Genomic DNA, 22,952 nt, shown 5'->3' with positions numbered 1-22,952 from the left:
AGGCGGAGAAGGAAAAGGGTGCCATCTTGGGTTGGTTCTGTCCAAACTATATTGCATTTATTTGCTCTCTCATAAATGCTTCTGTTTACATTGTAAGACTGTTATCTAGGGGTTGGTAGTTGTGAATAGACTGCAGTTCCATAATGACATACCCCATGTAGTGACTTGGTTAAGATGTGTAAGAGCTGGCACAGGCAGGATTCCCTTATTTGTGTCAGCACTTAGCCAATAGTTAAACGTGGAACAGGAGCCAGGTACTGACCATCATCAGCTATACAAACATAAAAAGGGCCTTTCTCAGCCAGGCTCAAACTGCTTGCACAGTGGCCCAACAGATGCCCCTATGGGGAGTCTGCAAGAAGGACCCAAGTTCAACAACACTCTCCTCACTTGTGATTTTCAGCAGCTGGTGTTCAGTAGCATACTGCTTCCGACAGTGGAGGGGGAATGTAGCCACTGTGAGTCTTAACCTCTGTGAATTTATCTAATCCTCTTTTAGAGCCATTCAGTTTGCTGGCCACTACGACATCTTGTGGCAGCAAACTCTATAGTTTCACTATATGCTGTGTGAAGTAGTGCTTCCTTTTGGCTGTCCTTATTGTATAGTGTTATCCTCCATGAATCATGCCTAGTCCTCTTTTTGAGACACCCAAGGTGGTGTCCATCACTTGGTGATGCTGGTGGTGGGACATGGACCACAACTGCAGCACGTTGTGCATGTTTGGAAGGAGGAAGGAACCAGGCTATAGGGGGGAAAGCAGCTTTGTGTGTTCAGTCACACAAGCCCGGATGGCTGCCTTTGCACATTTGACTTTGTGCATTTTCCACACCTGGCTTGAGGCCTTCAAAGTGAGATCCTGAAACGAGATGCAAACTTTGATTTCTCTCTTATTCCACAGCTCAAGCCAGGCCAGAACAGCTGCCGGGACAGTGACAGCGAAAGTGCGAGTGGAGAGTCGAAAGGGTTCCATCGGAGCAGCTCCCGAGAGAGACTCAGCGACGTAAGTGCAACTTATTTTCGAGTACCACCTTGTTGTTAATAATAATAATAATAATAATAATAATAATAATAATAATAATATAAAAAGCTATAAAAACATCAAACATTAAAAAATTTCCTACACAGGGCTGCCTTCAGATGCTTTCTAAAAGTCAGATTCATTCAAAAGTCAAGTTCATTTCCTTGACATCTGATGGGAGAGCGTTCCACAGGGCGGGTGCCACTACTGAAAAGGCCCTCTGCCTGGTTCCCTGTAACTTCACTTCTCGCATTGAGGGAGCCACCAGAAGGCCCTCAGAGCTGGATCTCAGTGTCTGGGCTGAATGATGGGGGTGGAGATGCTCCTTCAGGTATACTGGGCCGAGTGGAGGTTGTGATATTATGGGGCACTGCCCCACTAACCGATGTCTGCCTTCAGCCAGACCCTCTCCTGCCCCCTTACTTACAGCCAGAAGGTAAAACTGCCTTTCAGCTTCCTAATGCTTATCTCAGTGTCACTCTTGTAGAGAGCAGATGGGGTCAAAACCAGCATTACTTGTCTCTGCCTCTCATTGGCCTTAGCGCCACCTACTGTTGGGCTCCCTGCCTTCCACCCTGCCAGCTCTGATGGGCACCAGCTACCCCTGTTTCGTTTCTGTGACTACTGCTTCTAGTATGGAAAGTAGATGAGCTAAGAGCATCTGTTTTTACTAAGGATTGTTGACTTGGCCTCTGAACATTTACACAAATTAGCGGCTGAAGCAGCGCTGGCTTCAGAATTCTGGGGGCTCCAGACCTAAAAGCTGCAGTTGTTGGCGCTTGCTTCTGAAGATAGGTATTGACCGGTTGGTGCTGTGAGCAGATGTGTGACTTTCTTATGTTTACATTGTTTGCCATTTCAAGTTTTCTCCCTTTTGAATCATTGCTTTACACGTGTACAATGGCTTAAATTCTCATTGTTCCTCTTTTAAACATGCAAACCAGACCTTTTGCACATGACTCTTGAATTTTTGCCCTTTGAAAACTTCCTATTGGGCTGAGTCCCAAGGTCCTGGCTTGGGTGTATATAGCCCTATTATACAGCTTGGGACCAGGATACCTGAAATATTGTTTCACCCCTTTTATACCCATTTAATCACAGCACTCTGAAAATATTAATGTGTAATACAACTGTAAATACTTGGCAATCATTATTAATTGTTTCTATGCAATTTCACGCACACATTGCTTTCCATTCAAAACTAATTTGTATCAATGTAGCCAAAATATCTTTTGAATCCCCAAGTCATGTTAAAACTTTTTAGCAACCCCTCATTTTTGGAATTTGAAAGGTGAAAAATTCAACACACCCTAAAATTGGATTGTTTCTGCCTTTTATATAAGCCAAGTTCCACATATTTTAACTCTCCGTATGTTCGAAATTCTATTATTTTGATGTATTTTACTAGGTTTGCGACTGTATAATAGCATTTCTTGTTGGCCTTCACCATAGCATGTGGCCACCAAGAAATTGCCCAGCAGCAAATGAGGCTCTCAACTAGATGAACCTTGGTTCTGTTCTATAAGGCTTTTCTTCACTGGTTTAGGGACTGCAAACAGTGAAGGCTGGTCCACGAGGGCATTGCCTTAATAGCCTCAGCCTGCTCTTAGCTGGCTACCACCTGCCCTGCCTTCTTCCTTACTGCTAGTCCAGAGGGTGGCCTTGGCTGGAGGAGGATGGGGACAAAACTAGAATCAGTTGACTCTGCCAGTGTGGTGTAGTGGTTAAGAGTGGTAGTCTCGTAATCTGGGGAACCGGGTTTGAGTCTCCGCTCCTCCACATGCAGCTGCTGGGTGACCTTGGGCCAGTCACACTTCTCTGAAGTCTCTCAGCCCCACTCACCTCACAGAGTGTTTGTTGTCGGGGAGGAAGGGAAAGGAGAATGTTAGCCACTTTCAGACTCCTTAAAGGGAGTGAAAGGCGGGATATCAAATCCAAACTACTATTCTTCTTCTTCTTCTTCTTCTCCTCCTCCTCCTCCTCCTCCTCCTCCTCCTCCTCCTCCTCCTCCTCCTCCTCCTCCTTCTTCTTCTTCTTCTTCTTCTTCTTCTTCTTCTTCTTCTTCTTCTTCCTGTCATTTCCTCAGTAGTCTCCTTGCCCTTCTCCTTTCCAGACCCAATGGGCACCAGCCACTACCGAACACAATAAAACTGGCACATTTCACAGAAATCACAGAATTGCAGAGTTTAGAATACAGGAATCACAGCTAAAGAAACCCTGACAGATGGCCATCCAACCTCTGCTTGAAAACCTCCAAAGAAGAAGAAGAGGTGGTGGTGGTGGTGGTGGTAGAGGAGGAGTTTGGATTTGATATCCCTCCTTTCACTCCCCTTAAGGAGTCTCAAAATGGCTAACAATCTCATTTCCCTTCCTCCCCCACAACAAACACTCTGTGAGGTGAGTGAGGTTGAGAGACTTCAGAGAAGTGTGACTGGCCCAAGGTCACCCAGTAGATGCATGTGAAGGAGCGGGGACGCGAACCTGGTTCACCAGATTACGAGTCTACTGCTCTTAACCACTACACCACGCTGGCTCTCTTCTGATGGTGAACAGCTCTTACTTCCAGGAAGTTCTTCCTCGTGATGCTTTAGCTCACATATGCAAGCTATGATACCACACAGATGAACCCTTAACAGCAAAAAATAACAACTCAGTTGGACTTTTCTTTTCCCTGGTTTGGGGTCACCTAATCCTAGTCAATGGCCAAGAGGTTGTAATTCCATTTTGAGCCAATAAGATTGCAGCCAACTGGCATTCCTATGCATGAGGACATGGAAACAGCCATGCGGACCAAACCATATATTTTTTCTAAATAAAGAAATATTTCACGAGAGGTACCAAAGATAAGCTGAGAAAGTGGATCGTTTTTCAGACAAAACTGAAAACAAAAGTTTGGGACTTGAGTGGTTTTGGCTCGGCGTTCATCTCAGCAGCCGGAGCTTTGGAAATACCTAAGTTCTGGAGACTTTTGTTAAAATCACAAGAACTGACAGCCCTGGGATAAATGGGGTGTGGGTAATTGTAATCCATCCCCACCAAGGAAAAACCTGATCTGTCAAAAAAGCTTGGCACCATCTCCGCTAATAACAATCCTTCGCACACTTTGCTAACATAGCAGTAATTTAAGCATGCTTTTCCTCTGAAGCCTCACAATCTCCAGCTTGCTGGTGACTTTGACTGAGAGACATAACAAGCACGCGAGGAGATAAATATCTTGCTAGCCAAACTTGTGGTGGCCTCCAGCCTTTTTGTCAGATTCTTTTCGTTATGAAAAGTAAATAGTCTTCTACATTTTCCTTCAGCTCAATCAAATGAAGAAATGTTGTCTGCATTTCTTAGCAATGTTTTGTGAGGTTTCCAACTTGTTGTAGCAACAACAAAAATCCCGTCTTCAGCCGGGATTCGGAAATTGTTTCTGTTTGGTGAGCCTTCCTGGGATGAGAGATGGCCCACCGGTTGACTCCTAATAAAAAGGGGAGGTGGGAATTTTGCTAAAGAATATAGCAGTGTTTGTTCATTGAGAGTTATTAGGGAGAGGGATTGTCTGCCTTTGAGGGATGAAGGAGCACTTATGATCCTTTATATGGCTGCCAGATTTGGGCCACATTCATACCATACATTTAAATCACTATTATAACACTTTAAATGACCATTGCTTCCCCATAGAATCATGAGAAGTGTAGTTTGTTTAGGGTATTGAGAATTCTTTGGAGGCCCCTACTGCCCTCACAGAGCTAGATTTCCCAGAGTTCTAACTGATGAGGATTGATGGTTAAACCATCAATTGATTGATGGTTAAACAATTCGGTGAATTGTAGCTCTGTGAAGGGAATGGGGAGGCTCCTAGCAACTCTCAGCATTGTAAACAAACTATGCTTCCCAGGATTCTTGGAGGAAACCTTGGCTGTTGGTTCAGCAACCTCTGGTGGGCCAAAGATTCCCCACAGCTGTCTTACATTATGGGTGGCCTTGTTTGAAGAGAGGAGCTTCAGCCAACCCAGGCGATCTTGTTCCTCTCACTAGTGGCAGAGGTCAGCGTTGGCTTCCCCACACACCAGCAGTCTGAGAGCAAAGGTCAGTTTGAGTCAGCTATTCTTCCAAGCTCTCTACAGCCACTCCTTCTCTAGTCAATAGCTGAGGTCACATTGCCCTGACGTTCTTCCTGGGAGAGTCAGGTTGCAACCTTTGTTCTTGTGGTTGATGACCCAGTGACATAGCCCCATCCGAGTCCCGTTGCCGAGCAAGCAGGGACTAACTAAGTCCCCGAGGAACTCTTGCCTGAGAGCAGAATCCACATAAAAAGTCAGACAGTCCAGAGGTCAGGGATTCCAGATGGTCACAGAGCCAAGGATCCAGTCCAGAAGTCAGGGAATCCAGATGGAGACCAGGAAGCAGGAAGGTAGGGCCAAGAACTGCAGGTGTTGTTTCCAGCATCTGACTGCTGCTGAGAGCTCTATTTTAAGACAGCCAGAGCCACCTGGTTCTCATCAGTGCCTTCTCCTCTGCGAAGACTGATGGAGTCACTTCTCCCCCTTCAGGTTGCTGTTCATCAGGTGAAGCTAACTCCTGTCCCATGACACCCAGACTAAGAAACTTAGGTTGCAATAAGAAACCCTGGTAGAGTAAGAAGAAGCAATTCTAACAGTAAATACCCAGTTGGCTGAAAGTCTCACGAGCTGGCAAAGATTGTGGCTGTGTTTCCACCATTGATTGGCGACAGCTGTGGAGGCAAAGTCAATCTTCCTAAGTGGGTGAAGATGAGGATCGGCAGAATAATGGCTTCCAAACAAGCATCCTTGTGTTAAGGGAGGCGCAGGATGCGAAAAAGGCACAAACACAGTGGAGGAACTCCGACTGCATTCTCTGAGACATCTCTCAGAGCAAGCCTTAGATGGGTCATGGTTCTGATCAAATATAGATTTGATCTCCCCCCGTCCCCTCGCCTGTAATTCAGTCACAGAGAGAGAGAGAAAGAGAGAGAGAGAGAGCACATCTCTGAAATAAATTAATGAACAGAAAACTTGCCCTCTGGTAGATTAAGGGCAATTAATTAGCCAACAGCACTTGACACCATGGTGATGAATCCATGTTGAGTCCCCTAAACCTTCCTGCCCCCTCCCCTCTTGCTGTATCTCTGCTTCTGTTGGCTTTGGGTGGCAGGGAGGATGACAACTTGTTTTCTGCTCTCTGGATAAGGCTGCCCTCAGGGCTTCAGAGACGCCGGAGCTGTCAGCCCTCCCCTTCCTTATGTAAAGCAGAGCGCTGTCGCCAATTTCATCTCATCAAAATCTCGCCTGCAGTAGAATTCGCTCAGCTGAGATTTTGCTCTAAGGCAAGATGGCTGCTCCTTCTGTTTTTCCTCAACCTGGAATTTGAGTCAGCCCAACGTTCTCTTCCTCTCCCACTGTCACTTGCTCGTATTTTCATGCATTTAGCACATTTTCAAGTCTCTCTTTCTTTCCCTCTCTCTCCCTTCTTCCCTCCCCCTCCTTTTTTTATTTATTTATAGACTCTCATCTCCACACATCGGTTCTAGAATATTCTAGGGCATTAAGGGAATTTGCTAATGAAGCATTGGAAATTGCGTTTAGAGCTAATGAAATATAGAAAATGCCACAGCAAATTGGGCATTGGGAGACAGAGAGAGAAGAAAGTAAACAATTAAATGATGGCAACACCAAGGGCTCTGTGTTTGGCTCTTGTTACCAATCATGGAAGAGATCTGTGAATTAGTGGAAATCGCTCCCCGGAAACATTAGCTTAATGTACAGCCACTGTCAGAAAAGCAAACAATGTTAGGGATTATGTGGTGAAAGGGGGCAGGAGTGTTGTCAAAAATTGGACTTTTGGCCTATATTGGCAGTGTGCTTCCATTTTGGTGATTATTAATAGTTTATGACATTCCACCACAAAAAGAAGTGGAATAGGTAGCACAAGCACACACAAATACACATGTTCCATAGAACAGTAGGCAAAATAATAATAATAATAATAATAATAATTAGCTGCAAAGGGGAAAAGGTGTCTCTACTACAGAGGAGGGAGAAGGGTCCTGACCCTTAACCGTGCATGTCAGCCCTTTAGTGACTGATTTTAGCAGTATGATTTGCCTGAAATTGGGTGGAGGCTGAGCAGATGGGGCTTGTTGATTTCATTTCAGAACCATCTAGTCTACACTTTGAGCATAGGAGTGGCTGTGCTTGCTCTATAGATGCAAAACAAATAATAATAATAATAGGCGAACCTGCTGATTGTGCCATTTTAGCCTGGTGTTCAAGCAAATGTGTGAGGGCATGAATTATTTGGTGGGTGTGAGGTTGTGTGTGTGCCCCTGTGTGCGCTGGCTCTGCCCCAATCTCCCCTCATGCACTGGTTCCAACTCCTCCAATTCCAACGGCCATCATTTCCGCATGAAGGTCAGAGGGGAGGTCAGCCAAATGTCATTTGAGGCTGTCTTGCCAATGTGAGCCTAAACACTCCTGAACGTGGGGAAGCTTCAAGGCACAACCGGCTGAAGAACTGACCTCCCCACTGAATGAATGGAGGCCAAGAATGGGAGGGGTGTGGCTGGACATAAAGGGTGGTGCCAGGACATGTGTTCCCCAAATCTTTTCTGCCTCTACACAGTTCATTAGGGCTATCGTTGAGTCCACAATAGCACTGTTGGCTTGCATTTATTATCTACTGGATTTGTGCATTCATATGTTGCTTTAAGCCCCCACTGATCAGTTGCTGAGCTGTGACTCCATGCCCACTTCCTGCAGGGATTAACCTTGTGTCCCGTTCCCCTTGGGAGCATGATTTTACAGTCGATCCACCCCTATCTCTCTACCTGCCCCATACTTAATGTCAAATGCATGGCAGCATGGGTGGGGAAATGGCCTCACAGGCCAAATAGGGAGCCTTGGCCAAGTCTAATTGGGTCTGCAGGCTGGAGGCTCTCCTCCACCCCTTCTCTACACAGAGTAGGCCTTCAAACTAGACATGCAAGGGACTGACGGCCTACTCCATGTTCAACATGCACTTGACACATAGCACTAGGGTAGCGAACATGGTACTCTCCAGACGTTGTTGGGATCCAACTCCTGTCGGCCCCAGCCAGCACAGAGATGGTGAGGGATGATGGGAGTTGTAGTCCAGCAACAGCTGGGGAAATTCCTGTTTCTTTCCTAACTCCCTATGACTGTCCCCAGGGGAGGAGACATAGCTCAGTGACACAGCACATGCCTTATATGCAGGAGACCCCAGGTTCCACCCCTGACACCTTCAGGTAAGTGTAGCAGGTGATGGGGAAGCTGTGCTCCTCCAGATGTTGTGGGATTCCAACTCTCATCAGTCCCAGCCAGCATGGCCAATGGTGAGAGATGATGGGAATTGTGGTCCAGGAACATTTTGAGGGTGCCATGTTGGCTGATTCTGCCATAGGCAAATGATGGCTGCAAGCAGTGCTTTTTTTCAGCCACAGCATGCCAGAACTCACCTCTCAGGTGGGCTCCATTATGGGCTGGGCTCTCCCTAACAGCTTTAAATACTTTGCATACTTCTGAGAGGCCCCCAAATGAACATTTCAAGTCAAAACGGAAGCTGGCCAGCTTGTACTAGGCTACACTTTTTTTAAAAGATCTATGACTCCACCTAGCTCCTAGCCTCTCTGAGCCGCAATTGGTCAAGCTACGGGGTGGGGCCAATTCATATTTCCTTTTATTCAATCCTTCTCCCATGTAGCAGCAACAGGTTTAAGCCTTCCAGCCAGGCCTCTATCATTGCACGCACACACGTTTGAATGAGGACCCTTCTGAGCTGCCTTAGCCAACTGCCTGATCTAAGAAAACGAGGGAGGCCAGGACACATGTATTTGACCTACACCAGAACCAGGGGAGACCCCCAAAGCAGCTAGGGAGACACCTTGCCGTATTTTTTTGCTCCTCCATGGGTGATGAATGTGGCTGTTGTCAAACTGGCATCTGTTCAGGGCTTCCCCGAGTCGCCCCGAGTCCTCTTGGTGAATTCCGGCACCTACCGTATTTTTCGCCCCATAGGATGCACCGGCCCATAGGACGCACCTAGTTTTTTGGGCGGGAAATAAAGAAAAAAAATTATCCCCCCCCAGGTGTGAGGCTGGGGAAGCCCGAGCTTCCCCCGACCTCAGCCCCCAGAACAGGCTGCTATCCGCAAGCCGTGGGAGAGCTGCGTGAAGTCGCGCAGCTCTCCCATGGCTAGCGGAGTGCTGCGCGAAGCCCGAAGCTTGGGGTGTGCTGAGCTCAGCGCGCCCCAACCTTCTGGGTACTGGCAAGCTCTCCGCTAGCCGTGGGAGAGCTTCCTGAAGCCTGGAGAGTGAGAGAGGTCGGTGCGCACCGACCCCCCTCACTCTCCAAGCTTCAGTGAAAGCCTGCATTCGCCCCATAGGACGCACACACATTTCCCCTTCATTTTTGGAGGGGAAAAAGTGCATCCTATAGGGTGAAAAATACGGTATTTTCCTTGCAAAATTGCACTGGCCACAAGTGTAATAAAAGTAGTGTGTCTCGGAGCTCCACCAAATTCTTCTACCACCAAGTCCGCCCAGTCTGCTGAATGACAGCCAGCTCACAATGCACATGCGGGGCTGCGAGGGGGAAGAGCCGCATGTCGCCCCTGTTTTCTTCCGATGTGCTTGTTTTGTGTTTGGGTATGTGCGTATCCGAGGCCGGGCTCTCAAATGCTTTGTTGCATTATGTTAATTCCTCGGCAGTGCAATCAAATTCATGTCGTAATTAAAGCTGTCAGTTGGAAGGCAAACCAATGGCTGCGAAAACACAGCATAACAAATGAAGTGAAAGGCTTCTGCATGTAGCTATACAATGCTTCGCCAGGCATGAAATTAAATAAGTAATTTGATGTTGACATCAGAAATTGAAATGATACCCACTGTTCCTTCATTCTGTCAGACCTGCATAAACAATGGCCAGAACAAACAGGAGCAGCGCAAGTTGCTTCCCCACCCTGATCCCTCTCGTAATTCACAATATATATGCAAAAGCGGTACAGCAGGCCCACTAAGACCTGAAGGGTGTAATTTCTATGGGTTCTTGATGAGCTGCTGAATACAGGAGAGCTGCTTCTTTTGCATCCCAGGGCCAAATCACTCCTCACTTTAAAACAGCACAATAGCCGAAAGCCTATTGAAATTCGTCTGGGTTGGATGTTATTTGCGGACTCAAAGCCTTTCTAAGATCTGTGTTTTCTGTTCTGCTTTTGGGTGCCTGAATCAACCAACATGTGGGGGGGGGGAGAGAGTTGGTTTGTTTGTGGTTGGACGAGAAACACCCCAATTCGCCCACAAACCAAAACACAATTATCATACAAAACCGAAGCTTCTCTGAATTTTTGCAACACCGTTTTCCAGGCAAATGATGTGTAAAAAAAGAGGCACGCGTTAAGATGAAAGTGTGCCTCAAAATACATACATTAGGGAATAATAATAATAATAATAATAATAATAATAATAATAATAATTTTATTATTTGTACCCCGCCCATCTGGCTGGGTTTCCCCAGCCACTCTGGGCGGCTTCCAACAAAGATGAAAAATACACTAAAATGTCACATATTAAAAACTTCCCTGAACAGGGCTGCCTTCAGATGTCTTCTGAATGTCAGGCAGTTGTTTATCGCTTTGACATCTGATGAGAAAGATGCAACATATTAGTCAAAGGCTACATACAAAAAATGTGCATGTTAAGAGAAGTTCACACTAAGCAGCTGAGAACAACTGTCATGAAAATTTGCGAGCATGTTAGAGTGAATTTCTCCCAATATACATTTTTTTGGTGTGACCAATAGACACACCTTTTCAAGTAAGTGGGAGCCAGAGTGGTGTGGGGGTTATAGCATCAGGCGAGGACCAGGGAGACCCAAGCTCAAAGCCTGACTGAGCCAGTATACTCATTGAGCGACCTTAGTCCAGTTACACTCTGTGAGCCTAACCAACCTTTACTGGTTTGCGTGGCGAGTTCCCGCCTCCCCCCCCCAAGGAAATAAAGACACAGGACACAAGAATTCAGGTTAATGGGTCAAATTAGGCCACAACTTTGTTGATTACAGGAATTGAGCAGTATTGGCTTAGGCATTGGTCCTAACTACTAACTGTTGGGAATCAAGCCTTTATCAGGAGAAACTGGCCACTCTCCAGGCACCCGGCTTGATCTCCGGTTGACCTCCCTGTCTGCATTCCCCGGCAGGATACAGGCTAGGTCGCGATAGGCGATCCTTCTCAGCATGAGAAGAACACCCCCCCTCTTTCCTGCCCCCCCCAGGCAGGGGAAAGAGATGGACAGAAACGTATATACATGCCTTTATTTCTCTCTTTGCAGCGTTACAGAAAACACGTCTGCTCTCTTCAAACTCCAACAGCCGAGAGACAAACTCCTCCTGTACTTCCTGTACAGCTCATATTACACTCTGAGCTAATTCCGGTGCTTCGCACTGTGAACAGACTGTCCCTCTGTTTCCCAAGGAACAGTCCCAACATTCCCATTATGCTTTGCTTTCAAGCTAGCAGTAGCTCGCGGCCGCATTGCTTCTATATCGTAACACTAACTGGCTCATAGGCCGGAAGGGTTAATCACCAGTGGGAGGAGTCCTGCTGAGGCACGTCAGCTAGGACCTCCCCCCAGTGTTGCCATGTGGGGGCCTGCCGTGGGCCCACACCTCCTTAGGCTTAGGACAAGGCCACGCCCCCCGGAATCCTTTACCGGACTACCCTTGCTTGGGGGAAAGTGATGGCGTTCCTTCCCCCCTTCATTTGCACAACAATGGAACAGTACCCCCACCAATGCCTAACCGCCAATACCAAAGAGTTGTGACGGTTTGCTACGAGGTAGGCGAAAACCAAATGGCTGGTGCCAATCTGCCATCTGGAAAAATTCCTACCAGGCCCCTTGACGGCGACCAACCGTAGTTCATAGCAACGTCAGAGAACCTAGCCTAAATAGGGTGGGATGGGAGGGAAAGCCGGGTCAGCTGCAGCGAGGGAGAGAGGAGGAGCCTCAGCTGCAGTGGGTTTAAATGGCCGAGGCCCCGCCCCCGGAACCAGCCGATTGGCTGGTCCGGGGTATGATGTGCCCGGGGATTCCCTTCTGCTATTGTGGGGCTGGAGCCAGCCCCCGCGAGAGTGGGGGAGGGGCGTGCAGCCCGCAACCCCACCTTCTGTGTGATCGCGGAAGTGGCTTTGTTGCGAAGATAAAACAGGAAAGGGGGAGAACTGTGTATGCCGCCTTGAAAGATGGGATATAAACATAATAATATTGTTTCCCCCGACAGAATACACTTTTTGTATGCTAATTTCACTAATATGTGCATTTCTGTGCATTTTTGCACACCTTGTGGGTTGGGAAATGGTGTACCATAATTTGGATAGGTGCACAGCTGTGTTTCACTTCACATGTTGGTTTGGGAAGTGTGAATTAGGTACTTGCTCATTAAAATGCAAACAGAATCATATTTGCACTGATGAAGCGCTACGCGCCACATAGTAAAATGTTTTCCGATCCTCTTAACACCTTAGGGCAGCTAATTGGGATCTCAGCTTGCAGTGAAATGGCCCACTTCTAATGTTCTGTCCCCTTAAGTCTGATTCATGCTAGTGAGGGACCACTTGCCTTTTCGTGACATCTCTGGGGATTCATGTGGAGAAACCTTATTGTGAACCATTGCAACCAAGCTGCCACTATTGCTTCTCTCTCTCTCTCTCTCTCTCTCTCTGTCTCCGTCTCTCTCTCTGTCTCCCTCTCTCCTGCTGCGATTGGAAAATGCTTTAAAGAACACCATATCCCCAAACACTTGGGAAGAGTATTCCGAACCCATTGCCAGCCTTAAATTCACCCCCTGCAAAAATATGTAGGAGGCATTTTATCTAGTCTTCTGGCAGTTCCCTCACTGCAAGAAATGAAGTTACAGGGAACAAGGCATAGGGCCTTCTTGGCAGTGGCACCCTCCCTGTGGAATGCCCTTCCATCAGATGTCAAGGAAATAAACAGCTATCTGACTTTCAGAAAACATCTGCATTGGGACATTTTTAATGTTTTTGGGTTTACTATGTTTTTATATGTACTGTAAGCTGCCCAGAGTGGCTGGTGAAACCAGCCAGATGGGTGGGGAATAATAAAAATAAAAATAAAAATAAAAAAATAAAATAAATAAAAATAAAAATAAAAAAAATTAAATAGTCATACCTCAGCTCCCGAACACATTGGGAGTCAAACGTTTCAGCTCCCAAACGATTGAAAACCAGAAGTGAATGTTCTGGTTTTTGAACATTCTTTCGGAAGCCAAATGTCTGACGAGGTTCCCGCGGCTTCCGATTGGCTGCAGGAACTGCCCTGAGTGAGAAAAGCAGCTTTTGACACTTGCTATTCTCCTTGGAATTGCCAGTGCAGCCCCAACCAAATATTTTGTGAGTTCACCTGCAGAATGGACCATTGATAGTCTATCTCTAGTAAGGGAGAGAACTCATGCCAACTCATGCTCATTTTAAATTTTCAAGCTTTCCCCCCAGATGTCAAAGTTGTGCATCCAGATTTCGCATGGTAGATTCAAATTGTCTCCTAACAACTCTCGGAACCCTTAATGAACTACAACTCCCAGGATTCTTGGGGGGTGCTGATGTGATGGTTTAAAGTGGTGTGATAGTGCTTAAAATGTGCAGGTGAGGCCTATGAAAACCAACTGAGCTAACACTGGGGAATAAGTTGACAAGCAAACTCATATGTTGCAAGGGAAAATAAAGAAAGAAAGAAGTGACATCCATTCATCCAAACCTACAGGGTCATTTCCCTTTGAATGCTGTCCGTCTAGGGATTCTCAGCCACCCCCATCTCCCACTTGCTCTCCTATCCTGCCCGCCCCTTCCCTGCCACAAAGCTAAGTAGCTGGAGTCCAGGGCATCGGATGCCAGCATGTCATGGAGGTTGGTTGATGTGTGTCTATTTAGTCTCAGCATAGGCCGAAATGCCATCATTAATTCATTACCCAGCTGCCTGTCAAATAAATTGGCAATTACACCCACCGCTGGAGTCTGGATTTTCAGTAAATAGCACGTTACTGTCGGCGAGCTGTTGAGAAATGTAAAAAACGGGGGTGGAGGAAAGAGTAAGGGGACGGAAGTGTGTTTGTTTCACTAGTGGATGACAAGGGGCAAACAGTGTTGTGTTGATGAGAAACTTGATTTGTTTGTTTAAAAAGAGCTGGTGGTGAAAGATGCAGGTTGAAGAAGAAGAAGAAGAAGAAGAAGAAGAAGAAGAAGAAGAAGAAGAGAGAGGTCTCTGATGTATCTATTTTGTTTTCTTTTCCAGAGCTCAGCCCCATCCAGCTTGGGAACAGGCTACTTCGTAAGTGGATTTCGACTTTTTAGATGGATGTTTTGGAAAGGCGTAGGAGATGTCTATACACAAATTCTGAGTCAAATCATCAATGCCATAAATATAGCCACATATTCTTTCATTGAGCCTTCTGTGAGACCCTGGGGGTGGGGTGGGGTATTTACGTATCTGCGATTGATCTTGTTTACCTCTCTGATGTTCGAGAGAACTGAAATAAAATTAATGGAATGGAATGTGAAGCTGATGGATTTTGGTCAACTGTTTAAGTACAGTGGTACCCCACAAGACGAATGCCTCGCAAGACGAAAAACCCGCTAGACGAAAGGGTTTTCCGTTTTTGCGTTGCTTCGCTAGACGAATTTCCCTATGGGCTTGCTTCGCAAGGCGAAAAAGTCTTGTGAGTCTTGCCATTTTTTTTGCTTCCCCCCCTTTTTCTAAGCCGCTAATCCGCTAATAGCCTTTTAGCCGCTAAGCTGCTAAGCCTTTAATAGCCGCTAAACCGCTAATAGCGCTAATCCGCTAAGCTGCTAATAGGGTTGCTTCGCAAGACGAAAAAACCACTAGACGAAGAGACTCACAGAACGGATTATTTTCGTCTTGCGAGGCACCACTGTACCTGCAGATACAGGGTGGTAGAACAACAGGGCTGCAACCTTCCTAACACTTGTGAATTCAGTTTCCCAAACTCTTTTTGGGGGTCTGTGCCCCCTCTTTTGCCTGGCCCACCACTGCCCAGGTTCCTTGCTGTTTTCCCTCAGAACCACACACCACCTTTCTTATACCTCTACCCAAATGTCTATACCTTTCAGCCAGTGTCTCTGCACCATTTTGTCTCCAGCTCTGCCCCTACTTATCTGTTTGTTTGTTTTTTTTGGGGGGGGGGGTTTGGTTCCTGTTTTACTGCCAAGAGTATCTCTGGCATATTGTCTAGCTTACGCCTCAAAACAACTTGCTCTTCCTGACCCAGCTGGAACCCGAGACACTCATCTCACTTCCCCCAAAATTTCCTGAGGGCACAAGGACGGCTTTTTATGGTCTTGTTTCGTTTAACTGCATTAGTCTTTATAATGTTTTGACTCTGCTATTTTCGTACTAGCCAAAGCTGCCATAGCTCAAATAAGATGCTTTGGTTATAATTGTCAAGTGTGTGGATGGCAGTAGTTTTGGGCTTTTTTTATTATGCTTAACAGAATTTTGGTTTAAGTCAGTTTCCCCCCACCCCCACCAGCTTTCCCCAAACTCACTCTTTTTTTTAAAAAAAATGTATGTATGTTTTTAAAATGTATGATTTTGCCTTGGTGTGCAATGTATACCAGATGTGGAATGGAACAGCAGGCTGCGTGTGTCTTTGTGTTGGGACAATATACCAAAATGGTACACTGGGCATTCAGTTCTGGAGAACATGGCTATTGTATTCTTGGAGTCCTGAAAAATATAAATGTGAAATGATATTATTATGAAGTCTCGATCTTCAAAAATGTCAGTGGCGTGGGTATATCAGTGAAGCCTTTGTCGGTTGTTTTCAGTGTCTTCTCAAAGGGGAATGTTTAGAACAGCTTTTTTCCTTGCTGTCGTATATACATGTGCACATTTTTGGGGTGGGGTATGCAAACCCTTGGAACTGGATTGGGTGATCTCAGCATCACCCACCTCATCTCTTCTGTAACGGAAAGCAAGAGTTTTGCTCCCTATACATATACAACCAAGGAAACAAGCACTCGGTCTGAGCCCATTTCTAGGGCTCCTATGAAATGCTTCCCCTCCATTTTGGCCACCCCACCCCCCATTTGCAGATGTTGAAAGTGGGAGAGGAGTAAAAAGATTTTGGGAGCACGCTTACTGTTGTTCATTGGACGTTGTCAGTGTTTTCTCTTTTAAAAAACTTTGTTTTAGAAGGGAGAGTGACGCAAAGTTAAGCAATGAGCTTCATGGCTGAGGGGTAGGGCCTAGGTCTTCTACTCCAGCACTATAACCACTGCACTCCTCTGCCTTTCAGTACTGTTGCAACAGTACTGTAGAGCAGGCATGTCCAATGTGAGAGGAAAGGAAAGTGGGGGGTAGGGGTGCCGATGTTCTGCATTTGGGATGAGACTGGATAAAAGGAGAGCGCCTTTCCTTCCGCCTCCATACAGAGCAGCCTGTGGCTTAATCACCTGGTTGATACGTAGAAGAAGGTGGTGGAATCAACCGTGAATCCGTGCCAAGGAAAGAAAGGGGTTTTTCCTGGCCACCTACAACGCCTTACCCCTCACCCCTAAAGTGAAGAAGTTGAAGAATGACAATGGGAGTGTGTGGTAGATCACTGCCAGGTTTTGATACTGTATAGTAGATCACAGCCTACTTGAAGTTGGTCATGCCTGCTGTAGAGGAAGGCAAAGCCAGGAAACCAGGCATAGCTTCAGGTTTCTGGGGTATGTAAGTAAAAGTCTACTGAAATTCTTTCTGAAGCCTTTGTCCATGTAGAATCCACCTGCCCAGTTTATGTTCATTGGACAACACTAGCTTCTAACCTTCAATCTTCTAAGAGAACCAAGTGGGAGACAAGCAGTGTTAGGAACAAAGGGGGGTATCAAGATATCATGCACTGGGAACTTGTTTTTATTTATTCCTCTGCAAGGATCAGCCTCAGACCTAGGAACAGAAGAAACTGCCTTCTACTGAATCAGACCATTAGTCCATTTAGCTCAGTACTGTCTATGCTGATTGGTGGTGGGCTTCCAAGGTTTTGACTCTAGGAATCTCTTCCAGCCGTACCTGAATATGCCTGGGACCTTGTGCATGCCAGGCTGAGCTACACCCCTTCCTTACCATCCACTGGCTAAGCCAGGGGTGAGTAACCCGTGGTACTCCAAATGTTGCAAGATTACAGCTCCCATCAACCATGGGCACCAGCCATGTTTGCTGGGACTGAATGGAGACAGAATCATAAAATCATAGAACTGTAAAGATGGAAGGGATCCCAAAAGTTGTCTAGTCCAACAGCACCACCCGTAATCCAGGAGTCACTGCTAAAGAATCCCTGACAGATGGCCACCCAACCTCTGCTTAAAAAACTCCCTCCTGAGGGAGTCTGTTCCACTATCAAACATCTCTTACTGTCAACAAGTTTAGGTGGAATCTCCTTTCTTGTAATTTGAATCAGTTGGTTTAGGTCCTACCCTCTAAAGCAGCAGAAAACAAGCTTGCTCAAACTTCCACGTGACAGCCCTTTAGATATTTGGAAATGGCTATTATATCTCCTCTCAGTCTTCTCTTCTTCGGGCTAAACATGCCCAACTCCTGCAACCAATTACATCCTGAGGACCACAGGTTTTCTACCCATGGGCTTAGCTATCCACTCATTTACTCATTCACTTCAACCACCTTGGGTGCTCTTCTTTTTCACCTTTACATCATTCCCATCTACAGCAATGGGACCTACCTCTAGACTCTTAACTGGCTTCCTAGTCATCCCGCCTTAGTTTTTGCCAAAATGTCAACAGCCTTGTTTAGACCGACTCCCTCTGTACCGTTTGTCTCCTTCACAACAACACCTCTTCCACCAACAGCCATCCATCCGTCTGTCATCAGTTACTGAGGAAAATAAACTTTTTTTAGCATCCTGGGCATGGTGCACACCTCCTGAAAACAAGATGAGGTGTCAATAGCTGCAGCTGTCACGAAATCTGCAGACCGCTCAAGCTGTCAATAACAGACAGGCTGTGTGCTAACAACGTGGCACTGTCTTTTCTTTTCCCACCCCTGCTGCCGTTCCCAAAGCATGGGCCACTTTGTGTGAGCGCAGGCAGGCTGGTTCTTTCTATCTATCCATCTCTCCTGCCTACTCCTTTCTTCCCTTCCCCCATAGGAATTTACACCTTCACTCTTGGGAGATCATGGTGCTTGGAATGGGTGGTGCAGCATCACCAAAATTCACAGAGCCATTTTGGGTTCCAAATATTCAGGTGTTTTAGGAAGTCAGCCTGCTTTCCTCTCCTAGTTTATTTTCTAGCTTCAGCTAGAGATAAATGGAACTGTCAGTTTCAGTACTCTTAGTTTCTCATGCTTTGAATCTTAAATTCAGTTCTCTACATTTTGTCATCTATATATATATACATTTAAAACCCCCCCGTCATTTTAGTGTGAATTTCTCATAATAAAAACATTTCCTAGAATGTTATTTTTATTTTTTATGCACATTACACCCTAATCTAGCCATCACTTGTTTGGCAAACTGCATTGCAAAATTTGGATAAGTGCAAATTTTGAAGGCTAGCTGCATTTTGGTTCCCACATGGTTTCAGAAAGGGTGGATTTGGTAGTTTGGGCTTCAAATGCAACCCAAATCAAATTTCTCCCTCATTTTAAAATCTCAAATTTAGTATGTGTAGTTTGCAGAGCACTGCAACATATAACCATCCAATTCCAAATGCAGGGTGAACAAAGTCTGCCCATCACTGTTTGCACTGGGCTCCACCACACTGGCTTCCCTGTGCACATCTGAATATATGCACACCCAACATAATCCAGTCACAATTTTAAGACTTAGAAGCCCTGTTGATTTTACTAGGAGAGCTTTGCACATGCTTAAAGCTATCTGCACTATCTGCTTCTACCATCAAATGGGGGTCAGCTACCACACCCCACTTCTTCTGAGAAGAAGCCTGGAGTAGATTCTTCCAACCGAGGTCTTGTTTCAGGGCACATGGACTTGTAAACCAAATGTCGGGGTGTTGTCAGTGGTTCCCGGCTGGTTGCACAGGAAAGTATAAAGACAAGGAAAAGTTTCTTACAGTCCTTTTTTATTTCAGTCTTTACAGAGAGAGGCTATAGAACCCAGCCTCTTGGATAATGGCACCCTGAGTGAATCTCCACCCCCTTCTCTCCCACTTCCTTATTCCTCATTCTCATCGTCTCCTCTACAGGTGCTGCTACATGTCCTCTGTCTTTGAGCTCCTTGCTCTCCTACTTTTAAGGCTCGCCAGGTTCTGGGAGATGGAGGGTCTGGAATGTTTTCTAATGACACTGTGTCAGTTGGGTGTTCTTCTGGCTCTCCCATAATTTCCCAACTTTTCCCCTCATCTGCCTCTAAGCTGCAACCTCCTTCAAACCCCTGTTGTAACTCTATACTGTCTTCTTCCTCCTCCTCCCTGGAAGGGTCTGGATGGAGAGACGTTCTCCACCATTCCTCCTCTGCCCAGTCCCTGACCCCTAATAAGGAAAAGGTGCTTGCAAGCCTCCTTAAGCTGGCTGTGCCCCTACTTATCCTTCTTCTTTGTAGCACCCACCTCCCCCCACTTTACACTGTGGGCTTTGCTAGTCCCCTATTTAGGGGCCGAGTAGGAATTCGGTGTGGGGAGTCCGTGAACGCTTGACAGTGGGACCACAGTGTGTATGTCAGGTTCACATATCCAAGGGTCACATAGCAAGGAGGGAGAATTTCTTTCTAACTCCTTTCTGTGTGGCCACATTTTGCAGCTGTAAACATGCCCAAGAGATTAAAAAAAGGATTCCATCATTTCTTATTGGATAACTCACCTGCCTGGACTCCAGTGATTTGGCTAACCTGTTTACTTGGGCTACGCGGATCCCCTAATTTGTTATATTTAATAAATATAACTCATTTACCATCGACTTTGCCTCTCGAGTCTTCTTTATAGGTGTGCTGATAATGCCTTCATTTATTTTATTTTATTTATTTTGCATTTCTCCCTCAGCTTTCTTCCACCATGGAACCTAAGCTGTCGTCAGTATATCAACACACCATTTCCCAGTCTCTCTCTTTTGAAAGGCTGTGATATACACAAGTGTGGGTAGGCATTTTAAAAAGAAAAAGAAGAAAAAGAAAGTCTGTGATAACACCAATTGAGGGGAGGAGAATGACGATCACTATTGTGTATTAGTTTGGAAACATGCCCTCATGTGTTTAGACAACCCGGATAGTAGCTGCTGCTTTTGATGTTGTGATTACGCAAAGATATGTACATCATTAAATCAGTGTAAAGTGTAAATCATTACGTGCTAAAGTGCACAGCAAAGAAACAGCCCTTGTGCATTTCAAAGGTGATGTGTGTATATAGCTTAGGCTGCATTCACACGGGAGTTTATTCTGTTTTCCTGACATTTCTATGACTTACTTTCTGCATTATATCTGAACTTTCAGATATCTGAACTTTCACATTGTATAAAAGCCATTTCCAGAAACAGAGTGGAATATAATGCAAGTCTAGCACTCATTTGCACGTTATCTGCAAATGTCTATTTTTCTGGAAGCAAAACAACACAGAAATGAGCACTAAATTTGTGCCATATTCAGGAAGTGGCTTTTAATTTATATTGTTGTCAGCACCCATCTGTCTCGAGAGACAGTGGAGTGTGCCTCCAGGGGTGAAGCCAAACTTCTGGAGAATCACAGTGCCTGCTGCGGCTGCAGAGACTGGTAACTTATAATTGCTGCCTCCCGCATTAGAAGCACCCAAGTGATCTCTCAGCAGTATGTATAGAGGTCCTGTACTGCCCAGACAACAAGACCCTGCTCTTTGCCTTGTTGACGTGGTCCAAAGAAAAGGAGACCAATACATTTTGTACCAGCTTAGCTGCAGGAAGGAGGCATACATGAAGTCATGCAATGGTCTCAGGGACTCCACACTCTTCTCCTGAAGATATCATGCAAGGCAGCAGAAGTTTAGGATCTGAGTTTTCCTTCCCCTACCTTCGCAGGTTGATGAGCCCCATCTGCCCCTCACTTCTTTCTATAGCACATGCAGCAAGCACCTTCTTGACCATTGGACCCACAATTGGTCTCCTCCGCTCAATCTGCTGGAGCCTGTCTTTGCACGCAGGGGAAGTCCCTAACTCACTGAGGGTTTGAGACTCATTGTCTACCCTCACCTGCTTTAGCCAGCCAATCAAAGCCATTTCCTGGGGTTTGGCCCCTGTCACATGCTGACAGCTTCTAGGAGACACAGGTGAGAGCTGAGAGCTCAAATATAATGCAGATATTGACAGACAGGGAAACGTCAGGGAAACAGAATGAACTGCTACACAAATGCAGCCATTGTGTCAGGCCAAGACACCAGTGTTTCAATGTGTATTTCGTTATGGGGCTAGGGGAGTTATTTGTGACGATTTTACATAATTTTAGCTCCTGCTGTAGTTTCTGTGGCTCTGCTACTTGAGTATCTCAATCAGGATGTAAGTGTATGAATAAATAACCTATCCGGGCTCTTGCCATTTAATTTTCTTTGAAGAAGAAAATACTTTGGAGAAGGTAAGATTATCACTCTATGAATGGTGGCTCTTGCATCAGCCAGATGGAACTTAGGCCTGCGCTAGACAAAATAAGAAGAAAATGGAGTGGAAAAGGGCAAATCAAATATCTGGAAGAATGAGTGAGTACTTATAAGTTGCACAGAAACTCTCACAATATCTGTTATCTGACTACAGTAATCCAATTGCAGGCAAACTGGAATTTTTTGCATCCATGTATCATTAGCATTCAAACACAATTTTTTTGGGGGGGAAAGCAGTCAAGAAGGAAACATATTTCTGACTGGCCCTCCAGATGTTTTGGGACTACAATTCCCATCATCCCTGACCACTGGTCCTGTTAGCTAGGGATGATGGGAGTTGTAGTCCCAAAACATCTGGAGGGCCATGTTTGGCCATGTCTGACGACTACTACTACTACTACTACTACTACTAATCGAATAGGACACCCCTGTTTTCATCAGAGAAAGGTTGGGGTATTTGCTAGAACTGTGAGGTGCATATAACTCTTAACTTGCTTAACAAGCTACAGTTCGCAGGATTTTTTCAGAGGAAGCCACAGCAGTTTAAAGTGGCACAATTCAGCTTTAAATATACAGTTCAGGCAGTGTCATCCCAACATTCATTTTTAATATTGGCGGATTCCCATATTGGATTGCTGCTTAGTTGTGAATTCTGGAAGGTGAGGTTGGTGCGAGATGATGATGATGGTTTTTATTATTGTTATTATTACGGAGAAGGAGAGTGGTTGAGATGTTTTGACATTTGCTCATCAGCTACCAAACAATCTGTCTCTCCAGGCGAGAGCTGGGAAGCATACGTTGCAGAAACGCTCCCTTAGGACGCAGCTTTCTCGGCTGCCTTCGTAAAGACGGACCTAAAAGGCTGCGAGTTCAACAGCTGTTTGCGTTGTTGCTGCAGATGCCGCTGGGACTCCGCATGGTGCGTTGTTGCATGACATTCCAGAAGCCCTTCCCTGGAGAGCGGAGTAAGGAGACAGCTGTGTTAAGGCAGGGACCCCGAGGAAGAGCCGCCGTCTTTTCAGAGCAGGAACTGCGGGGAAGCTGTTATTGCACTCTCAGACACAACAGGCCAAGCAGGGACCATTTCACATTCTCACACAGTGACACAACACTGTGTGTGTGTGTGTGTGTGTGTGTGTGTTGTGTTGAAGTAAGCCAGGCATGCTTCCAGAAATCACCTCTTAGTTTTCCCTGGGTCTCAGAATTCTGAATTACCTGCTCTTGCTTCCAAAGTGGAAGCACCACATTGGGGATTTTCAGTTAGAGCTCTCTCTCTCTCTCTCTCTCTCTCTCTCTCTCTCTCTC

General features: G+C 45.9%; 1 protein-coding gene across 6 annotated transcripts in view; it reads left to right on the top strand.

Moving 5' to 3' along the window:
• AUTS2 (activator of transcription and developmental regulator AUTS2) overlaps positions 1-22,952 on the top strand; it is a 679,139-nt gene that overhangs the window by 244,547 nt on the left and 411,640 nt on the right. For all 6 annotated transcript variants that reach the window (XM_082201187.1, XM_082201185.1, XM_082201186.1 and 3 more), the window contains 2 exons: positions 900-1,001; positions 14,350-14,385. In XM_082201187.1, coding sequence (XP_082057313.1) covers positions 900-1,001; positions 14,350-14,385 — 138 coding nt within the window. The remainder of the gene's footprint in view (positions 1-899; positions 1,002-14,349; positions 14,386-22,952) is intronic.

Source organism: Podarcis vaucheri (genome assembly GCF_965113315.1).
Source record: "Podarcis vaucheri genome assembly, chromosome: 15".
NCBI classification, from domain to species: Eukaryota; Metazoa; Chordata; class Lepidosauria; order Squamata; family Lacertidae; genus Podarcis; species Podarcis vaucheri.
This window is presented reverse-complemented; position numbering and strand designations above follow the sequence as displayed.